This window comes from Ciconia boyciana, chromosome 9, assembly GCF_034638445.1.
Source record: "Ciconia boyciana chromosome 9, ASM3463844v1, whole genome shotgun sequence".
In the NCBI taxonomy this organism is placed as follows: Eukaryota; Metazoa; Chordata; class Aves; order Ciconiiformes; family Ciconiidae; genus Ciconia; species Ciconia boyciana.
In genome coordinates, this window is record NC_132942.1 from 43,699,987 (window position 1) to 43,723,816 (window position 23,830).

At 64.8% G+C, this 23,830-nt stretch overlaps 1 protein-coding gene across 1 annotated transcript in view; it reads right to left on the bottom strand.

Moving 5' to 3' along the window:
- The window catches only part of GSE1 (Gse1 coiled-coil protein), a 105,061-nt gene that overhangs the window by 3,983 nt on the left and 77,248 nt on the right, over positions 1–23,830 (bottom strand). The window contains 10 exon segments of the mRNA XM_072872149.1: positions 794–906; positions 1,572–1,998; positions 2,000–2,150; positions 3,608–3,932; positions 4,387–4,709; positions 4,823–5,014; positions 5,280–5,477; positions 5,614–5,795; positions 7,420–7,619; positions 11,407–11,625. Coding sequence (XP_072728250.1) covers positions 794–906; positions 1,572–1,998; positions 2,000–2,150; positions 3,608–3,932; positions 4,387–4,709; positions 4,823–5,014; positions 5,280–5,477; positions 5,614–5,795; positions 7,420–7,619; positions 11,407–11,625 — 2,330 coding nt within the window.

A 23,830-nucleotide genomic window follows, 5' to 3' on the forward strand; every position in this document is an offset into this window, starting at 1 on the left:
TCATCCTCATCTCCAACTCCATCCCCGTTCCCATCCACATCCCCATCCTTATCCTCATCCCCATCCTCATTCTCATCCCCATCCCCATCTCCATCCCCATCCTCATCTCCAACCCCATCCTCATCCCCATCCCCATCCTCATTCTCATCTCCAACTCCATCCCCATCTCCATCCCCATCCTCATCCTCATCCCCATCCCCATCCCCATCTCCATCCCCATCCCCATCCCCATCCCCATCCTCATTCTCATCTCCAACTCCATCCCCATCTCCATTCCCATCCCCATCCCCATCCTCATCCCCATCCCCATCCCCATCCCCATCCCCATCCTCATCCTCATCCCCATCCTCATCCCCATCTCCATTCCCATCCCCATCCTCATCCCCATCTCCATCCCCATCTCCATCCCCATTTCCATCCCCATCCCTATCCTCATCCCTGTCCCCATCCCCATCCCCATTTCCATCCCCATCCCCATCTCCATCCCCATCCCCATCCCCATCCCCATTTCCATCCCCATCCTCATCCCCATCCCCATCCCCATCCCCATCCCCATTTCCATCCCTATCCCCATTTCCATCCCCATCCCCATCCCCATCTCCATCCCTATCCCCATTTCCATCCCCATCCCCATCCCCATCCCTGTCTCCATCCCCATCCCCATCCCCACCCCTGGTGCCTCTGCAGCCGGCTGGGGACAGTGGCTGCACCGCAGCACCAGGAGCTGGTGCCCGAGGAGGGGCTGCTCCCCCGGGGGACGGGGGGGACAGGGGACAGCGAGTGCCAGCTGTACCTCGGAGGACGTGTCCAGCTTCAGCGGGGGCTGCTCGGCCACGCAGCGGAGATGGGCCCGCACCTCCTCCTCATCGCTGTCGTCGCAGGAGTCGTCCAGGTCGTAGTAGTAACCTGGGGATGGGGAGAGGCTGGCGTGAGACTGGGGAGAGCATGGGAACCCTGTGGGGACACCGGGGACCTGCTGGGACCCTGGGGAACCCGCTGGGACCCCGCTGGGCACAGGGGTGCAGCAAGGTGCTGGTGCAGCGAGGCGGGATGCCGGCGGGGGGGAGCGATGGGTGTCCAACGTGGGTCCCAGCAGGGCGGGGGGTATAACCCAAGAGAGCCCTGTCCCCCCTCCGCCAGCTGCGGGACTCTGGAGGGCATCGCCCACCCCTGCGTCCCCGCTCAGCGTGGCTTTGGGATGGGTGGCGGGGCTCAACAGGCGGGTTAATGGGGCACGGCGGGAGGGAGGCTGTGGCTGAGCCCCCCATCCCTGCTAGAGGGGGGACGGCAACGCCTGTTCCCCCCCCCAAGCGCTCCGTCTCCTCCTCACCGCTGTTCTTATCCCCGCTCGCACAGTCCCATTAATATTTAAAGCCCGCTTATTAGCCTCAGTTCATCATTTATTAATTGGGCATGTCTAGAACGGAGGATTTACCGAGCCACTCGGCTTGCGGGAGCGTTTCCATCGTGGGCTGCCGGCATTCCCGGGAGACCCGCCGGCCGCCCCCACCACCGCCAGGTCCCGGTGCCGGTGGGGGGGTCCCCGGCGCGGTGCAAACCCGGCACCTCACCTTTCTCGCGGGCCTCCCGCCGCCGGCGCTCCTCCAGGTCGAGTTTGCTGACCAGCCTGCGGTGCTGCTGCACGAACTCATCGTAGATGTACATGGGGTCCTGGGCGTGGGGCGGGGGGGGCCGGTAGGGCGAGCTGGGCTTGGTGGCCTCGGCGAAGGGGGCGGCTGGGGGTCTTTGCTGGCTCAGGATGCTCTGCGTGGACTTCTCCAGCTCGGCTAGGAAGGGGGCGTGGGTGAAGCCCCCATGCTCCGGGGCGCCGGGCTCCCGTCCCGGGGGGTATTTCTCCAGAGCATCCCTCTTCCTTGCCCCCTCCTCCAGCTTCTCGGGGCAGAAGACCCTCTCCACCTTCACCAGTGGGATGCCCTGACGGCTGGGCTCGAAGGGGGCCGGGTGGCCGTGGAGGGCGTGGGGCTCGGGGAGGCGCCGGGGGCTCGGGGGGGCTCTCCATCAGCGAGACCGGGTTCCAGAGGGACGTGGTGACGGGGTGGTGCTGGGGCTTGGGGGAGATGAGCGGTGGGGGCCCGCCGAAGTGCTGCGTCGGCTCCCGGGTGCTCGGTTCGTGGCGGCTCGATCCCGACCTGCGGGGAGAGGAGAGGACCGGAGAGATGAAGGGCCGGCACCGCCGCCGGAGAGCCGGCTGCACCCTGGCACCGGGCTGCTTTTGGGGGAGAAATGTGCCGGTTAGGGCCACCCGGAGGGGTTTGTGCATGTGGGGCTCCCGTGCTCGTCCCCTCCTGTGCCACCACGCCGAGGGACGGGGGGGCAGAGTTGAGGCTGCTCCCCAGAGGGTTAAGCAGGGATGTGGCTGCATCCCCAGGGCACCGGGCAGCGAACCCCCGGCTCGACCCGCCCGGCTGCCCACCATGGGGACAAGAGAGCCACCGGTCCTGGCACAGCCCTGCTTTCCCCACAGCAAGGGCAGCGCCTCGGTGCAACCCTCCTCCAACAGCCGGGGATGGAGCCAGCCCGTTAGCGGGATAAATATTTCATGCGCCCAAGCTGTGCATTTAACGCTTTTCCGCTCCGGTGCCCCGGACCTCCGTGCACGGAGCAGCGAGTTCAGCTCAGCGCTGCTATCCGCTGCCCCGGCACCATGTCACTGCCGGTGGGAAGCATCGCCCGCCCTGCCGGGGATCGGGCCCGCTCCCTCCCCGCTGGATGTGGGCAGCCCCGGGATGGGGATGAGGATGGGGATGGGGATGAGGATGGGGATGGGGATGAGGATGGGGATGGGGATGAGGATGGGGATGGGGATGGGGATGGAGGATCCCCCGGCTGCAGGTGTTTCAGGGTGACCTTGCTCTCTCCTCTCCTGTCTGGGGTGGGAGAAGCAGACAGGGAAGGGAGCCTGCAGCGGGCACTCGCTTTTGTGCCGCCCCGCGATCTGCTCCTTATTATCCTTGATGAGCCACGCTAATCCCCTGGATACCCAAAAATAACAAAGGGAGCTGGCAGCAGAGCCGGCTGGATGAGCTCGCACTGCTTAAGCACTCAGCAATAGGGGTGAGCAAGCCCCTGTCAATCAGGGGGTGCAGGCACGCTCCTCTGCCCCCCCCAAACCGCCCGGGTTTGGGGCGGGTGCCCCCCCCAAAACAGAGCATCCCTCCGCCTGGGTCCGCTGCACAGCGGGGAGCTGCAATTAGCGGTGCCGGGTGCCTGGGCAGCACCTGGCCACTCGCCGCTGGCCCCCGGCCACCTCCCAGGCTCATCGCCTGCCGCCGCGCAGATGTCGGGCACCGGCGACGCCCGACGCTGCCAGCGCAGCCGGCCTGGCTGGCACCGCGTGACAGGGACCTGCTGGCGCCGGCCGAGCGCAGCGGCTTCTGCTCATGGGGATGTGCAAGGAGCGAGGGACACAGCTATGGGATGCTGGCTACCTAACGGGGGGCTGGAGCCAGCTAACGGGGTGCAAAGCCGTGGGGCATCAGGGGAAAATCCTATAGATATTACAGCAGGGATGGCTGCAACGCGGGAAAATGCAACTAGGTTTTAGGGGGAAGCTCCATCCCTGGAGCAGGGCTGGCAGTATCCGTACCTGGGGTGCTCGGGCCGATGCTCGGGCTCGGGCTGGCTCGGGGTGCGCCCCATGTCGAGGTGCTGCTCCAGCACTTGTTGCCGAAACTCCGAGACTTGGGATTGCCGATCTTCCTTCTCCTGGCGCAGCCGGCGCTGCCGGGCCAGCCACTTCTCCTCCTCGTTGGTGCGGTGGATGAGCAGCGCCGTGGCCGCGCTGCTCCCCGGCAGCGGGAACACGTTGTGGTTGGGGATGAGGCTGGGCACGGGGTGGTGGGAAGCCGGCGGCGGGTGCAGCGGGTGCTGGATGGGCTTCGGCATCGGCAGCACCGAGTCCTTGAGTTTCTCTGGGTTGGAAAGAGGGTGCTGGAGAATCAGGGTACGGAAAGGGGGGGGGCTACCCGTGGCCGTCTGTTGGCTATCAGGGTATTTTGGGGTGCGCAGGGCCCCCCCCCCCGAGCATCCCTGCAGGCAGGAGGCACCCAGAGCCATGGGGCAGCCGCCAGCCAGAGCCCAGCGCTGCCTGCTCGCTGCCAGCCCAGCTGCCAGGCGTGCCGTGGCACCGGGCACGTTGCCGCCCTGGACCGAGTCAGATGGCACAGGCACCGCGCTGCCTCTCTGAGAGCCGCGGCAGCTGGGCTTTTGGCAAAGCGAGCTGGCAGCCGGGAGAGCCCGGCTCGGTTGCGAGCCACCTCCCGGGGCCACCGACCCCCTTGGCTTCGCCATCTGGAGGGGAAAGGGGACCGTGGCAAGCTGCGCCGAAGGCGGCAGCCCCCCCAGCGTCACCCGTGGGGACGTTACCTGGTCTGCTGGGCGCCAGCGGCTCCGCCGGCTTGCCCCGCTCCTCAGCTGGGTGCCCCCGCAGCCCGTGCAACTCGGCCACGGGGAGGAAGGGCCCCTCCATGGCTTTCACCATGCTCAGCTCCTTCTCCCGGGCGCGCTCCCGCTGCCTCTCCAGCTCCCGTTCGCGCTCCTTCTCCCGCTCCCGCTCCAGCTCTTTCTCGCGTTCCCGCTCCCGTTCGCGCTCCTTCTCCCGCTCCCGGTCGGCTTCTCGCTCCCGCTCCTTCTCCCGCTCCCGCTCGCGCTCCCGCTCCCTCTGCCGCAGCTCCTCGTCCATTTGCAGCCTACAAAGAAAACCCAAAAAAACAACAAAACCCCAAACAACCCCCAGACGCCTGTTAGCATCTCCTGGGGTGGCCTGTCCGTCCCCCGCCCCCGGCCATCGTCCCCCCCGTACCTCTCAGCGGCGAGGCTGGAGATGCGCTCGGACTGCAGGGCGGAGAGGGAGGAGTGCGAGAGCTCGGGGGGGTACCGTACCCCCGAGAGGTGCAGGTGCATGGCTGAGGGGTGCAGGGGCGGCAGCGAGCCCGGCGCCGGCAGCGGGTAGAAGGGGGACCGCAGTGCCGACAGGCAGTACGACTCGTCCATCCTGGGGAGACGGGGATGCTCAGCGGGATGTGCCGCTCGGGGCGGGAGGGGGAAGAAACCCCCAATTTCCCCCCCCTCGGGAGCGGTCCCAGGCTGGATGGGGGCTTCCTTCCGCTGGGAGAGGGGTTTGGAGAGCCCCAAAATGCCCCCAGCACAGCCCAACCGTCCTCCCCGGATCAGGCTCCCACCTCCCCAGCCTCCGAGGCTCATCCTGCGGCCACCGGCATCCCCCGGGGACCCCCAAGCCCAATCTCGGCGATGCCCACCTGAAGGCGGGGTGCGGGAAGGGGTGATGCGTCAGGTAGCTGGGGTGGTAGTAAGCGGCGGCGGCGGCCGGATCGAGGCCGAGGGGCGGCAGGGAGGACATGCGGAGGTCCTCGGCGGTGTGGTAGGGACGGAAGCTGCGCAGGTAATCCTCGGTGACGGCGCTGGGAGGCACCACGTGGTGGACCGGCCGCTGCAGGCTGGGGAAGCAGGGAGATGGTCCCCATCCCACCCTGTCCCCAGGGGTCTCCCCCCAGGATGCTCGGCGGGAGCAGATCTCGCAGGGGACGCCCGCGTCCTGCAACCCCCCGCCCCATCCATTGCCGCCGGACTCACTTGAGAGGTGGGAAGCGGGAGTCCTGGACCACGGAGCTGTGGGGCAGCCCGAAGGAGTAGGGTGTCCCCAGGAGGTGGGAGGGGACGGCGGGGCCCCCCGCTTTCTCCTGTGCAAGGGGGGGCTCCGAGATGAGGCGCTCGCGGCCACCGCTGCTGCTGCTGCCTCGTGACCCTGCTTCTTGCTGGAAGGCAAAGAGGCAGAAATGCCGAGCCGGGCGTTAGGGGACGGCAGGGACCCCACAAGGGACGGGGGGGATCCCTGCTGGCTCCCCACCCCAAGACCCTCAGCGGGTCCGCAGCGTGCCCGCAGGGTCCCCAGCTGGCACCAGTACCGGGGGGAGGACGCATCCGCCGGAGCATCCTCCCGCACCCAGGCTGCGGAAGGGCGGCTGGAGGGGTGTCAGGGTCCGAGGGGGGCTATGCCGGGGGGCATCGGCAGGAGAGGGGGTGCTGAAGCCGGGGCAGCGCTGATGGCAGGACACATTACCTGCCTGGAGGTTTACGGTCCGCTTTGTTCTCCAGGGCTATTAATCATCCAGGGAGGATACAGACACAGCCGGTGGAAATCCAGCCGGCCTTTGATAACGGCCATAAACCGGGGGTCAGCCCGGCATCCCCCCGGCCCCGCGGACAGGCCGGCATCAGCACCCCCGCCCCGCCATGGGGCCTCACCCATCTTCCACCAACTCCCCATCCTCGGCGCCGGGATGAAGGTCGCTCCCTCCTCGCGCCCGCGCTGGCTGGGCAGGGACCCCCTGGCAAGGGGGGACCCGTTGAGGTGACCAGGGACCCCGCAGGGGCCGGTAATTAGGGGGGTGACCTCCGGCAAGCCAAGATTGTGTTTAAAAATGATTATTTTTCATCGCTTCTTCCCCATTCAGCGGCTATAGGAGGAGGATAGCGGCAGCCCCAGCATCCCCTCCCCATCCAGTCCTGGCCCCCAGACCCTCCGGGGCAGGTCACAGGTCCCCGGCCACTGGGAACGGTCCCAAGGTCACCGTGGCCGGCACAAAGGGGCCCCCCCCGCCACCTCCGCCGCCTGCATTAAGGCTTATTGTGCGTGCCAGGCCCTGCTCTAATTACCTCCCCGTCTCGGGGCATCACGCTGCGAGCACGGCTCTGCCAGACAATAACCCACGCTCGGTTAACCCCCGTGCTGCGGGGGTCACTGGGGAGGAGGCGACACGGGGGGGGACACAGGGGGGACACGGGGGTGGGGAGAGCACCCGGACACCCCACGCACCTCTCCGAGCACCCAGGGATCGCGGTTCAATTTGTTTTTCTCCCCCCGCCCTCGGCGTTTCTCATCCCCTCCCATCGCCTCTCCGCTTTGTGGTTTAATTAGTCTTTCCAAGTGGCATAATCCCCCCGGGAATCTGCTTGTAGCATGCAGAGGAGAGGAGAACCACTAACGATGCTTCTTAATTAGCCGTCGTGTCCCCCCCCCACTTTCTTCCTCGCACTCCCCTCCGGATGGCAGCCCAGGGACGATGGCAGCCCAGGGATGATGGCAGCCCGGGGACGATGGCAGTCCGGGGACGATGGCAGTCCAGGGATGATGGCAGCCCAGGGACGATGGCAGCCCGGGGACGATGGCAGTCCAGGGATGATGGCAGCCCAGGGGTGATGGCAGCCCGGGGACACGGCAGGGAGGAGAAGGGACAAAATGGGGGGCAGCCCCGTGGTCCCTCGGGAGCAGCGTGGCAGTACGGCTCGGACCACGGTTGGCGCAATCAGTGCCGTGCACGGCATCCCACACCCTCCGTCCTTTGCGGGGGGCTGGACACCCCCCAAACACGGCCGTACCTGTCTGCCCTCGCTCCTCCAGACCCCGTTGACCGTCTTCGTGGGGGCGATGGTGACGACGGGCGGCGTGCTGGGCACGCTGTGCCCCCCCGGGGGCACGATGATGGGGCCCATGGGGCCGCGCTTGGGCGTGCTGGCAGGGGAGCTGTGGTTGGTGGCCGGCGAGGAGACCGGGGACGACTCGCTGCTTATCGAGGACCCTGAAAAAAATGAAAATAAGCAGGGAAAAAGGTTAACCAGTTGAAACCGCCCTCTGAACAAGGTGAAGCCATCCCATGCCATCCCCGGTGCAGGGACCAGGGATGGGGCACGGGGATGCACGCAGGGCGGTCGGCATCCCTCCAGACCCCCAGGCTGGACCCCCATCCTCCCATCCCAGGGGGTCCCAGGGAGCCCTGTCCCAAGGGAGGTTCCCCCCAGTGCTAAAAGGCTTTGCCCCATGCAGTGGGGCAGGCACCCTCTTGCTCCTATCTAACAGGGGCTGCCAACCCCCCTGCCTCCCAAAAAGCCCTTTATGGGCACAGCAAACCCTGCCCACACCCCGGCACAAGCGACACTGATGCGATGCCAGCCCCGGGCGGCCGTGTCTTCCCAAGCTGAACCCGCAGACTGCTTAATCCGGCTGCAAAAAGTCGCTGCGCAGGAGCCAGGGCACTCGGAGACGTTGGGATGAAGGAGTCACTCCCCGCAACCCTTGGGGAAGGCTTTGGCTTTATTTGCATAATACATCTGTATTTTAAATTATACCCACCCCGGGGATGCTGGCGATATTTGCAAGGGAAAAATAAAAATGGAATTAAAGCGGAGAGTGCGATGTGGGTAGAAAAGCAGAGCTGGAGCAGAAATACAAATTCAACATTAACTAGGGCACACGGCGCCTGGTGTTTGCTCCCGCGGCACATCGCCCACTCCTAAAACCCACCCAGGCAGTGTGGGGGGGTCCTACCCCCCAAAACCCCACTCCCACCAGCCCGGAGTCCGGGCTGAGGGAAGGTTTATGACATGCCGGCAGGGACCGGCTGCTGGCCACCGAGGGGTGGCCCACGGCCACCGCAGGATGCCAGCTGAGAGGTGACGATGCTCCCCATCCCGGAACCGAGCCTGGCACCGAGAGAGGCCTTGTCTCCCACGAGTGTGCAAGCCAGCTCCCCTGAGCGTGCAAGCTGGCTCCTTGCCCTGCAAGAGTGCAAGCTGGCTTCCATGAGTGTGCAAGCCAGCTCCTCTGAGCGTGCAAGCCGGCTCCTTGCCCTGCAAGTGGGCAACTTGGCTCCCCTGTGTGTTCAAGCCAGCCCCTTGCCCTGCAAATGTACAGCCTGGCTCCCCTGAGTGTGTAAGACGGCTCCTCACCCTACAAGTGTGCAAGCCAGCTCCCCTGAGTGTGCAAGCCGGCTCCTTGCCCTGCAAGCGTGCAAGCCGGCTCCCATGCAGCTCCTCGCCCTGCAAGCGTGCCAGCCAGCTCCATGAGCGTGCAAGGCAGCTCCTCGCCCTGCAAGTGTGCAAGCCGGCTCCCATGAGCGTGCAAGGCAGCTCCTTGCCCTGCAAGCGTGCAAGCCGGCTCCCATGAGCGTGCAAGCCAGCTCCTCGCCCTGCAAGCGTGCAACCCACCTCCATCCCCCTCCAAACGCCCCACGCGCTCCTCGCCACGCTTACCCCCAGTGCCGGGGTAGCACCGGGGGGGACGGGGACGGCGCAGGGAGGGACGAGCATCCCCAGGCCCGGGGAAGGACGCTCCGCGGAGCAGAGAGGCCAAGCGGAGCAGCCCGCTGCCTTATTAACTATTCCTGAGTCGCTCCGAATCGCTTTCATTTCAAGAGCGGCAAGACTCGGGGAAAGAGAAAGGCTGCCCGCGACAAAGGAAGCCGCCGATACGGATTTGACACCCACTGAAGTCTATCTTGTCAGCGCAAGGCCAACAACAATTAGCAGCCTAATCCCCTCTGAGCTGGGAAGCCATTACTCACCACGCGATAGCGTTAACAATCAATACCATCACAATGAGCCCAGCAATTAATGAAGCTAAAGTCTTACTTCAGAACCTTAATTCTCGCTGTGTGGCTTTAAACGGGAGGGTTTGTGATCGTTATAATTAACTGGTGGTATTCAGCCAGGAGTTAGTCAATGAAACTAATCTGGATTGGAGATGACAAGAGGCACAATGTGATGGTGTCACCTTTGTTTTCTGACCTCCCGCTTTCCGCTCGGCGATAGCAGATTAGCAGCCCAGGCTGACAGGCAAATGTAATTAACAGCTGAGACCCTGAAGGAGGAGGGGGGAGGAAAGAAAGGAAGGCGGGGGGGGAATAAAACCCACCCTGCAGACAGCCCTGGTAGGACAGGAGGCAGGAGCCCCCGGCCGGGCGATGTCTTCGGTGGCTTCTTGGGGTTTTGCTGGGATGGAGTCGGTTGGGATGAGCCCCTGCAGCCGGGGATGCTGCGGGGGAGCGCAACGTCCCTACGGACGCCCCGGCACAACCGCCGGTCCATAAAGCCGGTAAAAAAGTTGCCAATCCTGGGTGGACCCGGTCAGCATCACCCCACCGGCTGCATCCGCCACGGCGGAGCATCGCCCGTTGTGGGAAGGGAAGTGGGGTGAGGATTTGGGGGCAAAGCAATTCATTTCCCAGGGGTAAAAACCATGGTGTGGAAAGAAACCCCCTTCCTGACACGCACCCAAACTCACACCTATTAAAAACCTCTGGGATAAGCCACTTTGGGCACCCAGATGGGCGAGGACAAGGGGTCTTTTTGCAAACAAACTATGCAGTAATTAAGGGGAAATCCAAAGGGAATGTGACTTCTTCTCTCCAGCGCCACAAAATCCATGTCAAAACCCACTGATGTCCCTTCAGATGGGCTGAGCAGTGCGGTGGGCGCACGAGCCGTGGGATGTGGGGGGAAGAAAAGGCAAAATAATTCCCCCAAACCCAACTGACCGCCCCAAAGGAAGCCGATGGGGTCCGGAGCAGGCAGCTGGGGAGAGCCTGGAGCTCGCGGCGAGGCTGAAGCGTCACCCAGACCTCGTCCCCTCGGCATCACGGGGACCCGGCGTCCCCACGTCCTTCCTCGGGAGCAGCCGATGCCGGGTCATGGCTGTGCCGGGGCATTTTGCGGCTGGCGGGGGGCTGCGAGGAGGGTCTCGCAGATGGCGTTTGCAAAAAGGGTCTTCCAAAAAGGATCTTGCAAAAAAGGGTCTTCCAAAAAGACCTTGCAAACAGGGCCTTGTAAAAAACACCTTGCAAAGGGTCGGGCGTCCTCCCCAGGGACCAAAGTGCCCGGGCAGTGGGCAACAACGCAACGGGGAGCACCCACCCATGGAAATACCAAGAATAAATACTATTTCGTTGCAAACTGATGATGCCAGCAGTCTCCTGGTGAAACTTCGCAGCCTGGGGACAGGCTGGTTCCCCCTGCTCATGTGGGACAGCTCCAATGATTCCCACGGGCAGTGACGGGGACCTCGGGGTGCTCCAGCACAGCGGCAGCACTCACACCCCCCATCACGAGCTGCACCCCGCACCGGAGCAGAGAGGGTGGGTGCAATGGAGGATGCGGCAGCCAGGCCATCGCAGGGTGACGAGGGACGGGGACATCCCGGGGGCATGCAAATTTGCTTTTTAGCCGGGCAATTTGGCTGGGGAAGGAACAGATTTGAGGAGCCGCTGGGAAAAAAACAGCTTTTCAGTGAAGCATGGTGGGAGGGAGCAGGGCTGGGGGGGCAGGGAGGGAGGGACAGGTCTCCCCACGCTGCGCTCTCCCAGACTTTCTCCCGGGGTACAGCGAGTGATACGGCATTTGGATTACTCCGGCTGAATTGAATTTCTAAACTGCCCCCTCGAGACACGACGCCAGGGAAAGACATTAGCTCAGGAAATGGCGAGAAAACACCATCCGCCGGCTCCCGGGTGGCGGCGGGGAGAGGCGCGGATGCTCAGCATCCCCCCGGTCCTTGTCCCCGTCCCCATCCCCATCCCCGTCCCCATCCCCTACCTCTCGGCTCCTCAGCCTGCTTGGCGAGCTTGCGGAGAGCGGCGGCGAAGCTGGAGGAAGGTGCTGCCTGGACGGACAAAGTGCTGCTGGCGGCCGGGCTGCCATTGGGGACGATGGAGCCGTTGAGCGGCGAGGGGGTGAGGGGGCTGACGGTGGCGGTGGTGCGGGTGGCGGTGGAAAGCATTCCTAGGGACGGCGACTTCGGCTCATGGCTCATGCCTGCGAACAAGAGCAGCCTGCGTTAGACGTGACATGGGGATGGGAGCGGGGATCCCCAAATCCCCCCGGGAGCAGGAACAACCAGCAGGACAAGCACGACCCTCCCTCTGGTTCAGCCCCCCACCCCAAAATACACCCTGAGCTCACGCAGTGGTGGGGAAGCGAGCGGGCAGGCGTGCGCCCCGGGCGGTTGCGGGGCGGCAGCTTATCTAAGAAAGCAAGCGCGCCCGGGCTGCTCGCCCACGGAAAACAAGGCGACACAGGGGCCAGCAGCTGCCGCCCGCGTCCCACAGCCCCGCTGAGCCCGCAGGCTGGGCTGCTCCCAGATAATGGCACGGGGGGCCCGGCGGAGCCCCACAGGGAGGGAGAGGGTGTTTTGGGGGGACACAGGGACTTCAGCATCCTGATGGAGGTGATGGGGAGGGAGGCAGCCCCCTAACTCGTGTGGTGCTGCCAAAACTCAAAGCACCACCGCTGCAGCCCTAATTGCCACCACTGCACCCCCAAATCCCCAATATTACAGCCCTGGAGTCCCCAGCATTGCACCCCCAAATCCCCAACACTGCACCCTCAAATCCCCAATATTGCAGCCCTGGGTCCCCAGCATTGCACCCCCAAATCCCCAGCATTGCACCCCCAAGTCCCCACCATTGCACCCCTGAATCTCCACCGTTGCACCCCCAGCTCCCCACCATTGCACCCCTAAATCCCCACCATTGCACCCCCAAGTCCCCACCATTGCACCCCAAATCCCCACCATTGCACCCCTGAATCTCCACCATTGCACCTCCAGCTCCCCACCACTGCACCCCCAAATCCCCCACCATTGCACCCCCAAGTCCCCCATTGCACCCCGAATCTCCACCACAGCATCCCCAGCTCCCCACCACTGCACCTTCAAATCCTCACCATGGCACCCCAAGTCCCCATTGTGGCACCCCAAAGCAGAGAGCTGCTATAGGGCACAGTGGCCCCTAAGGGTGGGGGTGCGGGTGCTGCTGAGCGGGAGGGTGCAGCCCACCCCGTGCCCCCCCCCGCCTCTCAGGGCTGGCCCCTCTAGGGCTCTCCACCTCCCAAAACAGCAACTGCTGATGTCAGGGCCCTTAAAATAGACTTCCAAAGGAGCAGCTTCATTAACACCAGCCTAAAATTAGCCCCGCTCCAGGGTGGGCAGGCGGGTGGGGGGCCAAGGGGTAGCCCCCCCCCAGATCCCAGCAGGGCTGGAGGCAGCCGGAGGCACCGGCGATGCCGGACACCCCAGAGCACCCCATACCAGAGGGCGGCCGGGCGTCGTGGGAGCCGGGACGGGGGGGCTGCGAGTGCCACTCAGCGTTGATTAATCTTTGCCCCCCGGCCCCAGGAGAGGCGGCCGGCGCGGCGGCGTGCGCTCCCCTCTGCCCTCATTATACAAGCATTTATTAACTCCGGTGCTCTCAGCCATTGACTGCCGCCTTGTCGACACACTCGCCTCATGTAAATTCATTACCAGAACAGCTGGGAAGCCAACCCGCCGCACCAGCCAGGCCCAGGCACCCCCGGGCTTTGCACCGGCCCGGGGACCCCCAGATAAGTCATTGTCCCCCCGCCCCGAGAGCGGGGCACCCAGCTCTGCCTGCAGCACCGTGCGCCCACGCACCGTCCCGAGGGGCTGCAGCACCCCGGGCGCAGCCTGGCATCCCCTGGGCGCTGCTCTGCAGCCCCGGGCGTCGTCCCACGCACCCCGGGCGCTGCCCTGCGTCCCCCAGGCGCTGCCCCACATCCCCCCGGGCAGAGCCTTGCATTACCTGGGCACAGCTTCATGCCCCCTGGGCACAGCCCCACACCCCCCAGGCCCTTGCCCCACATCCCCAAGACACAAGCCCGCATCACCTAGGCACAGCCCTGCATCCCCGGGGCACTGCCTGGCATCCCCTTGGCACAGCTCTGCACCCCCCCGGGCACAGCCCTGCACCCCGCGGGCACTTCCCCATGCCCCCCAGCTTCTCCCCAGCTATTCACCCCAGCATAAACCACCCCTGCCCCCCAGCCCCAACCCAAGGCAGGAGACCATTTGCTAACCAGCTGGCAGGGATTAGCACGCTCGCGCACGCTCGCCGGGGCGCAGGGCTGGCGGCGAAGCATCACCCGTGTGATGCTCAGCTGATCTCGGTGGCCCCAAACGCCTCCCAACAAACTCATGATCCCGCTGGGATTTGCCGGGCGAGCGTGGAGCAGCTCCGAGCCAGCAGCTCGCCGGGAAGCGCGCGGGGAGCTTGCGTTCCCCCCCCCCCGGGCCGGCTCGCTAACGCGAGCTGTGCCATTGCCCCAGCCGGGCTCCAAACCAGTTTTGCCGCTCCTGCCCGGTGATAAAATCGGCGCCTCCGCCCCAGTTGGGGCCGAGGCAGCGCCGCTCACCCGCCTTGCCCGGACGGAGGTGGCGTCCGTCTGTCCGGGAGTCCCCAGGCTGCTCCGCGGGACAGCTGCCAGCTGGGGAAACTGAGGCACGCCGCAGCAGAGAGCTGGCCGGGCAGTTGGTGGGGCCGGGGATGCGGGACTGCGCTGCATCCCCCCCCGGCATCCCGTCACCTCTGCGGGTGCCACTGTCCCTGTGGTGGCTGGGGACGCTGTGCCGCCCCACGGCGAGGTGGGGCCTCCCCCCAGCTCTCGCCCTCCTCCCGCCCCTCCCCGGCTGCTTTTCCCGGCAGGCAGATCCATGTGGAAAAACAGGTCAAGTTCGGAGCCTGGCAGCAGCCTGGGGTCACGCCAGCGGTTGCCTCACCAGGGCGGGGAGCCGAACCCCGAAACGGGGCAGGCTACCCCTCCGCGGCCCCCAGCCCTACAGGGGTGCAGGGAGAGGGGCTGGCACCCCACCATGTCCCTGCCCTCGGGCACCGCTTGCTGCCTTCACCCCTGCGGGCAGGCAGCCGCTGCCGAGCCGAGGCAGGGTGGGGGCTGCGGGGATCGCAGGACGCCTGGGTCCCCTGCCGAGGCCACAGGGGAGGTCGGGGACTGGGGACCAGGCGACGTGCCACCCCGTCCCCATCCCCGTCCCTCCGCAGCACGTGCCCGGGCGCAGCGGCGCAGGGAGCGTCTGGCATTCCCGGTGCCTGCTGGCTGCCCGCCCGCGGGAGCAGGCAGGTCCCTGCCCGGACAGGAGGAGAAGGAGGGGACGGCAGGGCCATCGCCGTGTCCCCCTCACCCTTCCCTGTGCCACCCCGCGTCCTGGCACCCCTTCCCGCGGTGCCGCACGTGGGATTGGCATCCCTGACGGCGCAGCACCCCGAGCCCCTGGCTCCTGGGGGAGGGGGGGGTGTCCCTGCATGCAAGCCCCCCTCGCCCCCCTTGCCCCCCGCATCCCCGGCGCAGGGCTGGGAGCTGGGAGCGTGCCATCTTCTCTCCATCTGCTCCTGATGACGCTGGCGGGTTTTTTGGCAGCGGGAGCCTCCTCCGGCAGCGAGAGCAGAACCAGTCTGGCTGCCTGGTGGGGTTGGAGACAAATAAACACGCCGGCAGCCGCCGCGGGCAGGCAGGAGCGGGCAACGCTGGGGTAGGGATGGGCTCCCAGCACCCCGAAACCCCAGGGTCCTTCCTGGAGGAGCGAAGGCGTGCGGGCAGGGGGGCTCAGTACCGCTGCTGGCCGCCCTCCCCTGCCTCCTCGTCCCCGCTGCAGGCAGCTGCCAGGAAATGCGGCGCAGGCAGGTTTAGCACCTTGGTTTCAGCCCCCCCCCCTCCCCAGCACCTTGAAAGGCCCCTAATGAGCATGAAGTGCCCTTCAGAGCAGATTGCCATTGAACTCAACCTGCACCAGCCGCCCGCTTTAAAAGCAGCTATTTTGAGCTCCCGGGCTCCCGAGCGCTGGAACTAATAATTTATTACCAAATACGATCAGGCAGCAGCTCCAGCCCCTGGCAAATGGAGCGGAAAAAAACCCAGCGCGGCGGGAGGCCGAGGGAGCAGGGAGAGATGAGCATCCTGCATCCTCCCCCGGGACGGATCCGCACCCACCACGCAGGACCTCGCCTCGGGTGGAACCCACGTGGCCAAGCCCTTTGGCAAGGCTCCTCCACGCTCGCTCTGAATGGGTCCCCGAGGGATTTGGGGGGATGCTCCACGGTCCCCCAGCTTCTCGGCGCCTCGGCTCCCGCTCTGGAGCCGCATCCAGCTGCACGCTCCGAGCGGGAACAGCTGCTTTGCATGGATTTTCCATGCTAATGGCCTCGCATTGTCAAGCCCCCCCTGCGCTGCCTGAATGCAGCAGGCAGGGCCCCGGCGGCTGCCTGTGCGGGCAGGAGGGAGGGCAGGCAGCCACAGGCAGCGCGTGCCTGTCGTCCCCCCCGCCACGCACCCCGTCACCCCCTTGAGAGCCAGCAGGCAGGGGACAGGCAGGGGACAGGCAGCGGGGACAACCTCCTCTCCCGGTGATGTCCCGCCGAGCCGCCGCACATCTTCCACCCCTCATTACAACAGCTCTGCCGCCGCGCTTACAACACGCTCCATTAATTAATTAATTGATTGATCGGAGCCCGCGCCCCTGCCCTCCCTCCCCACCTCCCGGCACGCAGGGAGGTGGCCGGGCTTGGCGTCCCCGAGTGTCCCTAGGGATGGACAGACGCAGACGCAGCCTTTGCTCATTTTTGGGGTCCTCAGGGCAGAGCCTAGGACCCGTCGCGGGAGCATCCCGCCCCTTAGCCGGCTCCCCAGCACCCAGCTTGCCGCCAGCACCCTTGGAGGGGTCCGGATGGGTCCCCCGGGGCGAGGAGCACCTTGCCAGCTGGCGATGGGATCTGGGGCTCCCCGGGGAGCCTGGCATGGCCCCGAGCGTCCAAGCGCACCTCGCTATTAGCCGGCTGGGTCTCCATCGATCACTCCTCCATGGACCATTGATCTGGCAAACAACAACAAGCAAACTAATAAGAGAAGGAGGCGGGGCCGGCACGATGCGGGATTATTTTTCTCCCTTCCTTGCCTTCCCGTGCCCAGCCCAACCAGCCCCGGGTGTGTTTTAAGCCCGTAGGAAATCATGCCGGTGAAAGATTCACTTCAAAGCAACTTTCTTCCTCATTTCTGCCGCGGCAGAGTGAGCTGGGGGCTTCGAAAATAAAGTGCCTGTGCCCAAAGGATGCTGCTGGCCCCCAAGCCCCTCTCTGCAGCATCCAGGTTGGGATGGAGGCTCCTCTTGGCTCCCGCTACCTGGATCCGGGTGCCGGCCGCCTCTCAAAGACCCCCCCTGCTTTGGGAGAAGCGGGGTACAGCCCTCCCCCCTCCTCTTTGCATGAGCTGCTGCTGGGGGCTCAATGGCTACGTGGGGCAGGCGGGCGGGTGCCAGGCATCACGCAGCACTGCCGGGCGCCGCACGGGGCTGCCGGGCATCGCAGGGCGGAGAGCTAGGCATTGCACGGGGCTGCCGGGCATCGCGTGGGCTGGGGCCAGGCATCACATGGGAGGGAGCTGCCGGGCACCGCACGGTGCTGCTGGGCTTTGCACGGTGCTGCCGGGCACCGCACGGCGCTCCTGGGCACCGCACGGCGCTGCCAGGCATCGCACCGTGCCGCTGGGCATGACACGGTGCTGCGGGGCATCACACGGTGCCGCCAGGCATTGAACGGTGCCGCCGGGCATCGTGTGGGACAGGGCTAGGCACCGCACGGTGCTGCCGGGCATTGCCCGGTGCCGTTGGGCAACGTGTGGGTCAGGGCCAGGCGTTGCACGGTGCTGTCGAACCTCGCACGACGCTACCGGGCGTTGCGCAGGCCAGGAGCGGGCAATGTCCGGTGCAGCCAGGCTGCCCTCCCATCCACGTCCCCTGTCCCCATCCCCGTCCCCGTCCCCGTGCCGGCAGCTCGGCGCAGCCCTGCCGCGGGCAGCGCAGGCTTTGCCGTCAGCGGCGCATTGTTCTCGGCGCGAGAAGCCCTTGCCCAGCAGATGGCAGGTATAACAAAGCAGCTTGCTGCGGCCAAGCCAATTATTTATCTAATTATGATTTACCACTTAACCACATGATCTTTCTGCAGAGTTGTGGGCAATTAAAACCGGGGTGATTATGTGGATTATGCAAATCGGCTGGAGCCGAGCGAATAAAATTGAAGATTAGAGTTTCACGCAGGCTGGATCTTGCACGGGGCAGGTCCTGGCGGGGCAGGGGGAGGTAGGGGCAGGGCAGGGGGCTGCAGGCAGGGGCGGGGGGCCAGGACCCAGCTGAGCCGGGGGCTACGGGGCAGAGTTAGGAGGTGCCAGGACAAGGCGAGGGGATGCCTCCTGCCATCCTGCTGCCTTTGAAGCGCTCCCGTCCCCCCCCCGGCAGAGCCAAAGGGGTCCACAGCCAAAAACTGCCCCCCATCATGGGGGTGGGTGCCCACAGGGGACCCCCCGCCGCCAGCAGAAAGCAACCAGGGATTTCCCAGCGCCCGCCCCGGCTGCACCCCAAAAAGGTGGGGAGGGGTTGACATGGCACAGCCCCCATCCCTCGCCCCATCCGCGAGCAGCTAACGAAGGGCTCCGGTGCCGGGGGGCGGCAGGTATTAATAACGGGTATTAATAACGGGTATTAATAATGCCGCCTGGCAGATTACTCTGCCCGCCCAGCTTGATATGAGATTTATGCATGGCACGAACTCCGGAAATACAGAAGTATTAATGGTAATACCTCGTGTCCTAGCAAAGGTCACAGGCAATCTCCATCAATCCCACTGTGCCGCCAGCAAAGCCGGGGGGCCGGGCTGGATGGGGGGTCCCCCCCGTGCTCCCGGGGTCCCCCCGCACGCACCGCAGTGCTGCGGTTTATGACCGTGCAGATGGCCCGGCACGGGCCAGAGGGAAGGTTTTACCTTGGGATAAGAAATTAACGCTGGCAAACGGCAAATTTACTGCATGTATTTTCATTTTCCTAATACCGGCGCCATCTGCTAGCAATTGGTGCCCCACGTCACCGGCTTTTTATTTACAAGATGCTGCGGAGGTCTTGGTGAGACCTTGGCTTGCTCCTCACCCAGGAGCCCCGGGTCCCCATGCAACGTCCCATGGGGTCCCCAGGGGAAAGCCCAGGCTCCCACCACCACCCTGATGGGTCTCACCCTTTCCATGAAGCCCCTCAAGAAATGGGCACCAGCGAGGAGGGTCTGAAGCAGCAGCGATGCCCATGGAGCCAGACTGTGCCGGGGACGGGCACAACACGCTGCCAGCACCGCTGGGACAGCGCGGGCACATTCTTCGTCACAGGGGAAGATCAACCAAAACCCAGGGCCAGGGGTTCGGCGCCAAGGGGAGCAGAGCCCCCTTCCCAAACCGGGATTTAGGGTGATTAGTGCCGGCGATCCCACACGCCGGTGCCGAGAAGGCTGGCCAGTGCCCCCGTGCGCGCAGCATCTTCCCTTTTCGCCTACAGTAATCCTCAGCCTTTCGAGCAAATTATTAAAATTCACTTATATTTAATCTGCCTGCTGGAATTAATTGAATTTTTACGCTTGGCAAATGTCACTGGGTGCGCGCTGCCGCCCAACGGGGACCCGGCTGCAGGTGCAGCAGGCGCAGCCCCGGGGCTTTACCCCTCTCCAGGGGCAAAACCCACCCTGGGGCGTGGGACAGGGTGTCCACGGCACCCACAGCCCCCGTCGGCAATGGGTGGTGGGATGCACGGGTGTCAGCACCCTCCCGGCTCCACGGGGGATGCTTGGTGGCACTGGGCATGCGTCCCCCAAACCTGCCTCCCTCCATAGGGCGTGCATTAAATGCTCCCCAAATCCCACGGGATTCCTGTGGCAGCTCCCGGCGCTGCCTCGATGACTTTGGAGGGGAGATGGGGAGCCCCTCGCTTCCCACCACTCACCCTTGCCGGAGAGGGCCAGCACGCTGCCTGGCGCTGGGGTCCTCTGCCGAGCGATGACAGCCTTCCTCCCCTCCCCATCATCCTCCTCGAAAATTGCCAAAGCGTCTAATTTGCCCGCCTGGAAGGCCGAGGGAAAAGAGCCTCTATTTTGCCGGTAATAAGCCCTCCAGACAAAGGCAGGATGAGCCATTCAGCGGTGGGAAGGGGGAAGGGTCCAGCCCCACGCCGGAGGGGTGCTGGGGGCTTGCAGGAAGGCAGAGGTTCCCTCCTGCTTGGGGGAGCCAGCACCGGGACACGCACGGCATCCCGGCATCATCCCGGCATCATCCCGGGATGACCCAAGCCCATGGGGTCCTGAGCTCCTGGATGCGTGGTAGGATGGGCAGCATCACCGGCCACCGCGCTGGGGACGCTCCTGCTCTGCAAACTGGGACTGATACCCAACTCCCACGTGGCCTCGCTCCCCGTTCCCCCGGGGACGGCCCCGGTCCCCTCTCGGGGACGCCCTCCCCATCCGCTGGCTTTGCACCGAGATGGAGAAGTTCACGGTCGGCATGAGCCACAGGGGACCCCAGGCCCCGGCAGGCAACTTCCAAACTTGACTGGCGCTTGCCCCCCTCCACCGCCCGCCCGGGATTATCATAAATTAAGACGTAATTACTCCATGGAAATTTACAGCACAAAGCTGCGGCGCTAACAAGTGTGTTTGGCGGCACCGGGGGGGAGATACAAAGCGCTATTGTCTGGCGGGTGCCAAAAAATCTGCTCTGCCCCCAAAATGCCGCATCCCGAGAATGGGAATGGGGACGGGGATGGGGATGGACCAACTCCATCTCAGCCGCCCGAGCACTGCAGAGAGCCACGTGTGTGCCCCATGGGCTGTGGGGACGGAGAGGGGCACGGTGGCCCAAGAGGAGGGTCCCAGCCTGCAGGGATGGGCGAGGGCGGGTGAAGGCTCGCCGGCTCGATGGGTGCCCTCCTGCCCCGCGCCGAGCGGTGCCGTGGCTCTGCTCCCCGCTGGCAGCTGATGGCACGGAGCTGCTAACAAAGACACCTCCTTTATTCCCTCGAATAACTCTGCACCCGCTTAGCTCCCACCCATGGGTGCCCCCACCCATGGGTGCTTCACCCAGCAAAACCCCACTTCCCCACCAACCCCACCTCCGAGACCCCTCAACTTCAGCATGCGTGGGGTTAAAAATATATCCCCTGGGGACCTGGGGGACACACACACACAGGGGGACCAGTGCCAGCGCCAGCATGTCTGTGTGTCCCCCCCCCTTCCCCGCCACCGCCGGTGCTGCCACGCTCCCCCAGCTGCCACACGCATTAAAAAATAATAATCAACGTGGAAAAAAACAACAACACAGCGCGAAAAAATTCAGGCGGCTAAAACAAATCCAGCAATAAAGGAGCCGGGGATCCTCGCAAAGCTGGCTGTGCAATTAAGCAGTTTTCTGCTGTACGCCGATAATCACCTAATTATACTATTAATGACAGTTCAACCTGCTCGGAAATAAAAGGACATTCTTCCATAACAGGATGCCAGCTGTTTGTTACAGATGTCAAACATCTTTAAAGCGTTATTATTAAAAGAAGGGGGGAAGGAGAGAGCTCGGTGATGCAGAAATGCAGCATCTTTCGCCTGCAAAGACCCTTGGGGGGGGGGGGGGATGTTTGGGGTGTCACCCCCCCTTTTAATGCTGGTGAAATAATCCGTCGGAGGGGTGTTGCGGCGGGGGAGCATCCTTCCCATCAAGGTTTGCAGTAATAAATACCCCGCGTCGGCTCACAGCAAGAGGCGACGGCGTTTAATTAAGCGCAGCGTTTGGGAAATAAAGTTAAAAATTAATAATAAAATGGGGGGGGGGGGAGATATGTACCCCACTGCCAGGCTTGGGGCAGGGTTGGCCCCGCTCCCCCCCCCCGGCTGCCGGCGGTGCCTCGAGCGCGGCTGCTGCCGGCAGTGCCCGCACACGTGCCGCGGTGCCGTGCCAAGGAGGAGCGCCCCGGCAGGTGCCGCCAGCCGGTGCCAAGGAAAGGGAAAGGGGGGGACACGCCGTAAAGAAAGGAAGCACCTGCTCCCCCAAAAAACCCGGCGTGGGTTTGGAGGTGAGCGATGCCCGCAGCACCCCGGGGACCCCCGGGAATCGACGTCCAGCAGCAGCAGGAAGGGGGATGCCGGGGGACACGAGTGCACGGCGGCGGGAGCGGTACCCCGCTTTCATTGCGGGCCAAACTCCTGCTGGGGTAATTACACCTCGCCTGCTCTCCCCTGGTGGCACCGTGGCTCCGCGCCGGCGCAGCCAGCCCCGGGGGGCAGCCGGGCACCCACCCACCGCGGGGCGATGCCGGCGCTGGCGTTACACACCCACCCGCACAGTCGCCCGGCTTTACACCCTGTCCTATATAGCTACAGGCAAATCTGCCTTTAAAACCACTGGGAACCAGGCTTAGCCCAGGAATAAAGAGATTACGGAGGGGGGGGTGGGAAGAAAAGCGGGAGAAAGGGGGTGTCTGGGAATAATTCACCCCCCTCCAAGCCGTGCGGCTACTGACATCCCAGGTACCAGCGGGGCCCTGGCATCAGCAGGATGGCTGCAGACAGGCACCCAATTTTGGGGGTGCCCACCCGGTGCCTGCTCGGAGCTGGGGGGGGCCGCGATCGAGCCCCCTCCCCGGCACAGGACCCCCAGCCCCGACCCTTTGGCACGCACCGGGCTGGCACCGGCCCCCGCTCGCCAGACGGGACCCAGCGGGGAAAAACCATCTGGGAAGCGTCACCCTGAGCCCCGATCCGGGACGATGGCCCCGGTCCCCCCCACCGGCGTGCGGCCCTCGCCCGCTGCCCCCCTTCCCCTGGCTCCCCTCTCCCCTCCCCTCCCCTCCTGAAACCATCACGGGGAAGCTGGAAAAGTGGTTGACATGGTTGCCATGGCGACCAAATTTAGGACTGGCGAGAGGAGGAGGAGGAGGAGGAGGAGGAGGAGGAGGAGGATGGTGGGGTGGGCAAAGGAGGAAGGCGGGAGGGCTTCCCGGCACCCCAACACAGCCCAGACCCCCTGGCATCACCCGGCCCCCCTCAGCACCCCACGAGCATCATCCTTGAGCACCCCTCGACCACACACCCAGCGAGGATGAGAAAAGGCAACCCCCAACCCCAGCACCCAGCCGGGGGCTGCCAAGAGGGGGGCTCAGCCCCGAGCACCCCAAACCCAGCCCCGGGGTGGCCGTCCCCACCCGGTGCTGCTGAAAGCCGCCGGTGACTCACGCCTCATGCCAGCGGCACCCGCCGAGCGGGTGTTTACACGGCATCACCCAGCTCCCTCCATCTGCTTTGATCCACGGGCTAAATATTACCGGCCCTGGTGTAAAAATAGGAACCATTTGGGAAGGTCCTGAGTCAGCAGCATCCGCCACCGGCACCCGCCGCCATCCCCCCCGGCACGCCGAGGCACCGAGGGCCCCGTCCCGCCTCGCCAGGGGATGCGCCGGGAGCCCCGGGGTCCCTCCAGCGCCTGGGGGGCTGCCATCAATTTGGGGACACCCATAAGGAGAGGGGGGACCCCAAAAGGCTGAGCGCATTCGGGTCCACCCTCGCGCCTGCTGGAGCAGACAGCCAGGCCCTCTGGGGATGCTGTGTCCCCAAAGAGCGCTGCTGTCCCCAAAGAGCGCTGCTGTCCCCAAAGAGCGCTGGCACCGGCCATAGGGTGACAACTGCACCCACGTATCTCAAGGCAAGCCAGCCTGAGCATGGTTCCCATAGGTAGCAGCAGAGAATGGGGTCCCCTCCCTGGCCCCCCGTTCTCAGCTATGCTTGATGTCGGGTCCCCACCATGCCCGGTGTCCCCTTGCAGCCGGCTGAGCCCCGTCGCACATCTCCAGCCCCACGACCAGAGGGATGGAGGGAACAGAAGCATCGGTGACCAGAGGGATGCAGGGGACACAGAGGAGCCGGCCGGATCCCATGCCAGCCGAGCTGGAAGAGCAAGCCACCGAGGAGCGTGTGACACAGGCTACGGCCAGGCAGTCCCCGAGGCGATGACAGTCCCCAGCAGGACTCGGGCCGCTGAGTCACCGCCACCAGCCCAGCACTCGTGAAACCCCTGCGAGCCCACGGGGGAAGGTTCACATCTCCATCTGCTCCCACTCGACCTGGCCCACCAGCATCTCCCAACGCCCCGGCAGCTGCCGCCGGCGATTTCTCTGCTTGCCAGCGCCTCGAACATAATTTCCCCTAATTGCTTTAAATCTCACAGCCTGACACTTCCATGCTCCTCTCTGTCTTGCTTTTCTCCTCTAATTTTTTTATTTCTTCTCCGAGGTGGCTGGAAAGCAAAGAGCTGGCCGGAGCAGGGTTTTCCAGGGCGCAGGAATTAGTGCATTAGCAGCAACGGCAAAGCC